The sequence below is a fragment of the Neophocaena asiaeorientalis genome, unplaced genomic scaffold (genome assembly GCF_003031525.2).
Source record: "Neophocaena asiaeorientalis asiaeorientalis breed wild unplaced genomic scaffold, Neophocaena_asiaeorientalis_V1.1 scaffold59, whole genome shotgun sequence".
In the NCBI taxonomy this organism is placed as follows: domain Eukaryota; kingdom Metazoa; phylum Chordata; class Mammalia; order Artiodactyla; family Phocoenidae; genus Neophocaena; species Neophocaena asiaeorientalis.
Window position 1 is genome coordinate 15376805 of NW_020174268.1, and position 10110 is coordinate 15386914.

At 35.0% G+C, this 10110-nt stretch overlaps 1 protein-coding gene across 1 annotated transcript in view; it reads right to left on the bottom strand.

Annotated features, from left to right (window-relative positions):
* BRCA2 (BRCA2 DNA repair associated) overlaps positions 1-10110 on the bottom strand; it is a 56976-nt gene that overhangs the window by 25487 nt on the left and 21379 nt on the right. Inside the window, exons 12-13 of the mRNA XM_024755360.1 lie at positions 9562-9657; positions 6368-6437 (exon numbers count right to left, since the gene is read on the bottom strand). Coding sequence (XP_024611128.1) covers positions 6368-6437; positions 9562-9657 — 166 coding nt within the window. The remainder of the gene's footprint in view (positions 1-6367; positions 6438-9561; positions 9658-10110) is intronic.

Sequence of the window (10110 nt, forward strand, 5' to 3'; positions counted from 1 at the left end):
TATTCCTATACTTTGAACTGCATCTAGTACCAGACATCCTTATCTTGATGTTCCACACTCATCTCAAACTAAGCATGTCCCAAACTAAACTTACCACCTTCCCTAGCGTACATGTTCTTCCTCGATATTTTGTTGAAAACCCCATACTTCCTTTTACCCAACCCTATGCCCATGGAACTTGAAGTTACCCTACAACTTATTTAGTTATCCATTCATCTATCCAGCAAATATTTAATGTGTTCCTACTACTTGCCAGGCAGTGTTCTGGCTGGGGGATATAGTGACAAATGAAACAAAATCATAGAGTCTACATTCTAGTGGGGGGAAACAGACAAACAAGTAAATACGTCAATTGGTATTATATATGCTATGGAGAAAATTAAAGCATGGTAAGGGGGACAGGAAGTGTGTCCAGCAGAAATAAATAAATGATATTTTATATAGGCTGGTAAGGAAAACATTATTGACAAGGTGACATTTATACAGAGACCTAAAGGAAGTGAGAGGGAAAGCCATGAAGAGATTTGGGAGAAGACTGCTACAGGCAGAGTAGACATCACGTACTGGGCTAGACACAAGTATGCCTGGAGCAGAGTAGGCAAGGGGAAAGTTAGCTGGTGAGACTGGAAAGGTAGCAAAAAGGCCAGATCACAAAGAACCTGCATACCATGATAAGGACTTCTGGCTTGTACTATGCGATGGGAAGTCATGGAACAGTTTTTGAGTCCAGAAATGACATAATCTGCCTTATATTTAAAAGGATCCCTCTGGCTTCTTTGCTGAAAATTCACTGTGTATAGCGAGGTGGGGGGCGGCAAAGTAGGAAGCAGAAAGACCAGTTCTGTTGAAATAATGTAGACAGTTTTATGGTGACTTGAACCAGGTGTTAAGGGTGGAAATGGTGAGAAGTGATTGGATTTGGGGTATATTTTGAAAGCAGAGCTGTTAGACTTTTACGTTTATAGGAAAACAAGTAAGGGGAAAGAATATCAGCTTTGGAGATGTTACATTTAAGATATCTGTAAGTCACCCAAATAAAAATGTCAAGTAGGTAGCTGAATGAATAAATATGTTGTTCAGGGAAGAAATCTGGGCTAAAGATATTAATTTTGGAGCTGTCACCAAATAGATGGTATACAGAGTCATGAGAGTGGATGAGATACTAGGGAGGAAGGGCAGGAAAAGAAGCCATCTGGAGCTGAACCATGGGGGTATTTAACATTTAGCAGTTAGGGGAAGAATTAGCAAAGGAGAGTAGGAAAGAACAGCCAGTGGGATAGGAGGAGACGTAAGACAGATGTCCCAGAAGCCAGAGTAAAGAAAATGGTAACTGGTAATCTTGATGAGGGGTAGTGGGTAGTGATGAAAGACTGGGATGGGCTCAGGAGAGAAAGGGAAGAGATGAAGTAGAGAAAGTGAGTTGAGACAATTCTCATGAGATGTGCTTTAAGTGGGGCATAGAAATGGACTGGTGGGATAAGAGGAGTCAAGAAAGGCTTTTCTTTTCAAGATGGGAGATTTATAGCAACTACCTAAACTGATGGGACTAATCCAGTAAGGTGGAAAAATGATCAATGCAGGAGAGAGAGGGGACAATGGCTGGACTGGTTTTCTTGAATAGACCTAGATGAGATCAAGTGCACAGGAATGAATAAACCTATGTACTCCAAAACTTACTTTCACTGATTTTTCACTCCAATGTTTTTAAATATGAAAAATATTGCAAAAATGAGGAGTTTGCTTTGCAAGTTATGATCAAGACCTCTATTTGAATCCACATGGAGATATTTTGCCACTCTCAGTTAATGACTCTCTGGCCAAATCTTGAATCTGTCTTCCACTCACTCTCTACCACATGTATTAACTAAACTAAGGCCTTTACTTCCTTACTAATCTCCTTGCAACATTTTCTCTCTGGTCTGCTTCTAAAACACGAATCTGGTTACGTCGCGTCTCTTCTTAAACTTCCAAAGACAGAGTATCGCCTATCCAGGTTTCGACTTGTCAGAAATGACATACAGGAGGCTTCCTTCTTGGTCCTACTCTCTCCATTTCTTTGTGTTTCCTCATCCTCAGCCCACCCCCAGCCTGCCAAATCCCATGATGAAAGTCACACAACTTCTTACTGTTTCCAGATTTGGAATGCCCTCTTTAACCAGCATTCTTTACATTCCATCTAAAGTACTTTTCCTATTAAGCTTTGGTCACATATTTAAGCTGCCAATTTTTCTATGCTCTCACATCACTTTATTATATTCATTTTAGTATTTATAGCACAATAATTCTTTTCATGCCTGGCTCCAAGACAAGCAATCTGACTTGGACTTACATATCTTTTCATCTATCAACACAGTATAAATTAGATACTTCGAAAAGGTGCTTAATACCTGTTTGTTAAATGCATAAAACTATTTTCCCATCATATGAGTAAATTAAGGTAATATGTAGATAAGTAAGCATTTACTTTATTTTTAATATTACAACCTACTTTTGAAAATGAAAATTTTAAAAATCACCTGGATTTCTACATTCAACACATGTATATTAGTGGCCTGCTGAAAAATATATTCCAGAATACAGTTCGATGACTTTTTCAACAATGTCACAAGCAGTTATTTTTGAAAAGATAACATTAATGCAATTTAAACCATATGTTTGGGCTTAAAAATTTACCATTAGAAAAGATTTTACAACTGCTGTCTACAATTTGAGATGCTTCTGTGATATTCACATCCATTATCTATAAGTGACACCTCAGTAACTGCTTCTTCTGGGCTTTTTTCTATTGAAAAGCCACCACGGAGAATGAAGATTTAGCTCCCACAAGACTACTTCCACTTTACCAAACACTCTTTCTCTCTCTCCTTTCCTCATCTTCTCAAGTTATGTATTCGATTCTGTCAATACTTCACATTTATATTATGACTAAATACTTTTTACAGCTGAGTGTGTTATAGTAGTAAAAAGTATATGTGGTATTAATATGTAGTACATTCTCATTGTACTTCCTATCTTTACAACTTTTGCTTTCCATTGGGTTATTATTTTTTTTAAACTCTGCTGCTTTTCTATGTACCTATCATTCATTCACACCCAAACTCTCAGCTTTATACATATAATTCTCTTTTCATTCTGCTCCTTGAATAGTGTTTCTTCTAAGTTATTTTCATTAGTTTGATTTTTGGTTATTTCATTTTTGGTTTTTGTGATGTTCAGTAATCTTTGGTTGTCTGTTCATATTTAAGCATCGGGGATCACAGAGCTGTTTGGAAGACTTTGGTACACCGTTACTGATTGTAAGCAACACTGTAGATTAACTGGAAGCTTCTAAGAGTGAAAACTTAGCTACCAGCATTCTGGAAGCTGAGTGGGGGAAGAAGACCTGGGGAGGAGAGCCCCCCAACATTCAGTGTGCACACATTAACCTGATCCCCTTGCCGTCAGTATATTACTCCTGCCTTCCACTGTGCCTAGTGTGTTCAATAAAGAAACCCTGTATTGTACCCTCCCTGGACAGTTAACCCCTAGTCTTCTGTTAGAGTGCATAAGAGGTAGTGCCCAGCTTCACGGAGTGAAGGAGGGGATTTGACGGCATCTTAAATAGATTTTCAACCTATATACCCTTATTTTGGCTCCTTCTTCACCACCCAATTATTTTTTCTTTCTTTTTTTTCTTAATTTATTTATTTTTGGCTGTGTTGGGTCTTTGCTGCTGTGTGCAGGCTTTCTCTAGTTGTGGCGAGCAGGGGCTACTCTTCATTGCAGTGCACAGGCTTCTCATCATAGTGACTTCTATTGTTGCGGAGCATGGGCTCTAGGAGCGCAGGCTTCAGTAGTTGTAGCTTGCGGGCTCTAGAGTGCAGGCTCGGTAGTTGTGGCGCATGGGCATAGCTGTTCCACGCCATGTAGGATCTTCCCAGACCAGGGCTCAAACCCATGTCCCCTGCACTGGCAGGCGGATTCTTAACCACTGTGCCACGAGGGAAGTCCCTCACCACCCAATTCTGAAGATTCACCAGTTCCTGAGCTTCTGAGGCTTCTTTAGTGTAAAATGGTTGGTTCTCTCCTCTCCCCACTACCACTTTCAAATCAGTTTTCTCCTGTATGTATGCTTTGAACAATGTAGTCACCATGGTCTCTCCTCTCCCATTCTCCCTGTCTTTGGGGAGGGGATGTGTATGTGTGTGTATGTATGAATTCCTTCATGGTTGTTTTGGTAAAACTCTGAGAGGCAATTAAAGTAGGTGAGTATGCTCAATTCCCCATCTTTACCAAGAAGTTTCTTAATACATTAAAATACTTCAGATTCCGCTTTAATCTTTTTCTGGTAGGCAAACTCTCCCAGGGCTTTATTCTACCAAAATGGTCTGGGTACCTGTCTAGGTTTAGCCACACAGCTGTAATTCTGGGATCTCCCCCTTCTGTATAATCCTGATGATTCCCTTTACTTTCTCCTATGTTGAATTCCTGTTTCTTAAATCCTATATCTTCCTCCTTCTGATTTATGGACTTTAGTTAGCTCCCTGAGAAAAGTGTGTGGGAGACAAACCTTTTGATACTTTACATCTGAAAAATGTTTATCCTCACACTTAATTGATATTTTGGTCAGTGGTAGAATTCTAGGTTGAAAATCATTTTCTTTCAGAATTTTAAAGGCATTGCTCTGTAATCTATAATCTTCTAGCTTCCGCTGTTAATGATGAGAGGACTCATACCATTATGACTCTGGAAACTTCATCTGAAACCTGATTTTCTAAAATTTCACAAGGATATACTTTAGTACAGGTCATCTTTATTCATGTGCTTACTCAGAGGGTCCTTTTAATCAAGGAAACTCATATCCTTCAGTACTGATAAAATATCTTAAATTATTTCTTTGAAAACTTGTATTTCTCCTCTGTTACTTCTTTCTCAAAGTCCAAATCTTCAAATGTTAGAGCCACAGGACTGACTTTTAAAATTATCTTTCATTCTTTTTTCATCTCCTCTCCTTTTTTGCACTATATTCTGGGAGTTTTCATAACTTTTATCTTCTATTTCTTCTACTGAGTTAATTTATTTGTGCCATCATATTTTTAATTTCCAAGAGCTCTTCTTATAGCAACTTGTTCTTATTTTACAGATGCAATATGTTCTCTTTCCTGAAAATATTAGTACTTTTTTTGAAGTTTTCTTCTTGTTGCATGGTGTATTTCCTCTAAGTTCCTTCTCTGTCCTTTGGTTTTTGTACTTTGGATACTATCTTTCCCAGAGGCTTTCTTCCAATGACTAGTGATCCTTGATTATCTATTCTCATTTAAGTGTGAAGCACTGAAGAGCTGACTGGAAGCTGTGTGCTGGTGGGCTTGTCAGTTGTTGGCTTCACTGTCTGGTGATCTGGTATGTGGTTTAACTTAAGTAACCACAACTGTCAGTATTTTTAGTCTTTTCTATTCCTGTTACCCACAGAAACAATCGTCTCGTCTTCTGCCTAGAGGCCTGGCTGCCAGCATTTGGGAGCCAAGTGTGGGAAGGAGGCTAGGGAGTCTCACTACTCGACATCCAGATTTTTACTTTATCTCTCTTTTCAGAATCTTCCCTCAACCCCATTCCCAATTTAGAATCCCTCCAATTCATCTTCTCCAGAGAATGACCTTCTGGTCTTTTGACAGAAGAGGAATAATTGCCTGCCTGCAGTGGGGGAGGGGATGTAGATGCCTCTTAAACAGATTTTCAACTAATCTTCCTATTTTCTACCTCACCTTCAGAATTATATGTTGCTGCCAATTTGAGTCTTTCTCAGGTTCTTTAGGGGAAACTGAGTAGCTTCTCTGCTTGCTCTAATGTCACGTTTTAGCTTTCTATGTCTTTCTAAATCATTTATGATTTTTAGCTTCTAAAATTTTGTTGTTTCTTCTGAAACAACACTGTACTTACAGATTTATACATTAAAAAAAATTCTCTTAGTAACTAATAGGGTTTTGAGAGGGAGGAGAGCTAAAAGCATATTTTCAACATATGCCATCTTTAATTTTTCTTTCGCTTCCACTAATATAATTGAGATATAATATATGCCACCTTTATTAATTGGTTTTGAGTAATTTCCTTAACCTCTCTCAACCTCAGTACCTTATCCACAAAATTGCAATAAAATCTGTTTTTCTACTTTACAAAGTTATTAAAAATGACATAATAATATGCACAGCACTATAAAGTACTACCAAAGTACAGAATTATTTAATCCTGATGCAGGTTTTCAAAAAGGGGAAGTGTTAATGTCTGTACTGTATGTTAGAGCCAGCATTTCTAGAAATATTTATTTAAAAAACCCACATTTTTCCTATACTATATTAGTAGAATTAAAAAAAAAAAATTAAACATGTCTTACCAAGAGGGTCCACAGGTAACTGGCTCTAAAGAAATGTGATGCATAAACAATCTTCTATCTTTCATTGTGCCTAGAAAAATATTATTTTACATTATGTATTAATGAAATGTCTTTTACATTATGTATTAATGAAAATCTAACGGGAGATTTTATTTCCTATGTTCATTATACGTTATTGTAAATATTTACACAAAAATGTGAGAAAATTATACATTTAAAATTTTTCAATGCATATAATGAATGCTTAGTTAATAACCATCAAAAATTTGATTCACAAAAAAAAAAAAAAAATTTGATTCACAAATTGATAATGATGAATACCAAATAACTCACAGTGCAAACATATATAAGAAATCAGTATAAATTTAGTCAGCTGATGTTAATCATAACTCAAATGTGTTAGTGAATTGCCAATGCAAATATAAAATTTAAAAGTTTTATGAAGGTTGACAAGCTAAACTGTAGATATTATTCATTCTCAGCAGGTAACTTGTACTTCTTAAATCTTCAAAACTAGTCCGTTAGTAGGGACGGGATTGGTTGAATAAACCAGAATACACTGATACAGCCACATGATCAAGTACTATACAACCACAAGAAAGAACGAGGAAGATCTCTTGATACTCATTAAGGCATGATCTCCAGATAAATTCTAAAGTAAACAACAAACAAAGAAGGTACAAAACCATATGCATACTGATACCTTTTGAGTAAGAAAGAAAGGTAATAAGAACATATATACACATACTTACTTATTTTCACAAAAAGAAACCCTAAAAGGACAGACCAAAAACCATTTAAAATAGTTATCAAGATAGTGAGCAAGAAGTGAGGAAGGTGGTGAACAGTGTAGAGGAGATGGCGATGGAAATCAGGCTTCTCCAAGTAAACCTTTCTGTAGTTTTGATAAATGAACTATGTAAACATTCTATTTATTCAAATATAAAATTAAAAAAGAAAAAGCAAACCCTAAAATTGAAAACTAATGAATCTAACCTAATTATTAAATTGTTAACTGCAAACAAAATAATTATCTTGAGTGGCATTTGAACACAGAACTTTGACTACACATTCTTATTAATATAGTATTAAGAATAGTATATGTTCTTAAGATAAAAACTGCAAAGCATTCTTAAATTTCCCTTAGTAGTTTTATTTTATTTTATTTTTTTATTATTTTTTTTTTTTTTGCGGTACGCGGGCCTCTCACTGTTCTGGCCTCTCCCGTTGCGGAGCACAGGCTCCGGACGTGCAGGCTCAGCGGCCATGGCTCACTGGCCCAGCTGCTCCGCGGCATGTAATTCTTAAGATAAAAACTGCAAAGAATTCTTAAATTTCCCTTAGTAGTTTTATTATTGGTATTTATTAACACTGGTATTGTAAACTTGAAGCTATTATACATATACTGTAAGACAGTGATTCTCAAAGTGATCCATGGAACCCTGGGTGGGAGGAACCCACAACCCTTAAAGGGGATCCAAGCTGTCAAAATATCGTAATAATAATCATATAATAAGAAGAAGAAGAAGGAGAAGAAGAAGTTGAAAAAGGAAAAGGAGGAGGAGGAGAAGAAATTATATATATCTTTCTCACTGTGTTGACATTAGCACTGCTGGTATGTCCTGCTGCATACTTTAGTGCAATAATTGTCTTGAGGAAATGCACTTTATGTGAACTGCACTAATGATTTTTGTCCCAAAGAATTCCATTTTTACTTGAAAGAATAACCAACAAATCACAATCTTTCAGACTTGGGTATGCAGCAGATATTTCTTCAAAAATGAATGAAATGAGCTTATCACTACAAAAAAACAAGTGAGAGTATTTGCTGCCAAACAAACTGAATTGTAAAATTCAAACTTTTAAACAAAATGACAATTTTGGAACGCTTGTATCTGGCTGTTAGCTTGACAATTTCCCAATACTACATTTTCAGATTACATCAGTGGTGACATTAACAAAAGTAATTGTTTAAGATTGTATAATAAAATGTGTCAACGTTTGGAAGAGCTGCATAACTCTGAACTAATATTTTCAAACTGACCAATGCACAATATTTAATATTTATAAATATTAAAATTTCTCAGTTTTAATGTTGAATATGGTAAATATAAATAGATATAATCCACACAACCAAATGCTCTTTGGGATCCTCAGTAATTTTTAAGAATATAAAGAGATCCTGAGATCAAAAAGTTTGAGAACCATGGCTAGAAGATAAAGCAAATAAGTAAATATGTTAATGTTATTAGAAACCAAGAATGCAGCATTAATAAAAAATACACCAGCAGCTATGAGCATAGCTAGCATTCAAATTTGTTTTTTTAAAAATATTAACCACTGGAAGGATCTTTGTAGATTCTAAGGATTCTAGAACTGGGGCAGGGAATTACAACGACTCCCTAAGAAATCTTTTCGTGAAAATAAAAAGCAAGAAAGTGTTCAAAGGTTAATTAAAGCATATTAAAAAAAAACTCTTAGGAAATACTTGAAGAGGTTTCCACTTTCAAATTTGAAATGATTTGAGCAACAAAAAATGTTTTCTTTTGTAAAGAAATACATTACTTATAATGTGTTCTTTTAAACTTTATATATACATTATAAATAAAAATCTAAGAAATCAGTTTTACTCAACTAAGAAAAAAATTCCTTTACTACCATTAGTAGTGATTACTACACCAACTACTCTTTACTCTGAAAATTGGTAAGTAAAGGGAAAGAATTCAATATTTACCCTGCCTTTTTAGGAGGAACTATAGAGTTCATCCCCAGTTGTTAAGGGAAAGCTCTTCCTGGCTGAAGAATCCCATCTAATAAATGTATAAGAAATAACATAATTTGAAAGTCACTGTTTTTCAATTAAATAACTGATTCATGTAAATATTATGAAATCAACTAGATTCTAGAACCTGAGCTTAAAGTATTTTACTAAGTTCTTACTAAATTCTTACAGCTTTTTATTTTAAAAGTCATTATTTTGTTATCATTTCACATTTCTCAATTATGGAGAACCTCCACATTATACTAGGTATTATGAAGGAAAAGCTCACATAACAAAACAAGGCAAGATGTAAGCTTTAACAAACCACACTGTAAAGGCGTGCCCAATTACCTACATACCCAAAGAAAAATAACTTAAAGAATACTAAGTATAGTAACTATAGAAAAAGATATGGATAAAAAGCAAATTTTACCATCTGGAGTGCTTTTTGAAGCCTTTAAGTATTTTCCTTGATTTTCTATTATCCTGTCAAATTCATTCAACAAGTTTCTTTTGATTGGGGGTTCTCCTAAAAGGAAATTTCCATACATGTTTTTAAAACAAATAATATCAAATTTTTTAAAAGAAAGCCTATAGTCCATTTTTTAAAAACTAAAGTACTGACTCTTACAATATTCTAACTAAAAAATACATAATTATAATTTAAATAGTGAAAATTCTGTTTTGAAAGAGAAAATTAATTTTTCAACATCAATTTAATTTCTATTATTTTTTGACCATTTAAAATACCACTATTTAATAGGGTCCAGGGATAAACAGGTGTTACCAGATATCACAGATAAGCTATTTTTTAATAAACTGCCACTTAGTAACCCTAGGTTTACTGGCAATAAGGACAAACAAAATTTCTTCAAGTAAACTTTTTTTTTTTTGCATTACACTCAAGAAGGAATTTATTATATAGGTCCTTGAATTAGAGTCAGTGAGTAGGAAAAAACATTTTAAATTACCAAAATTACAT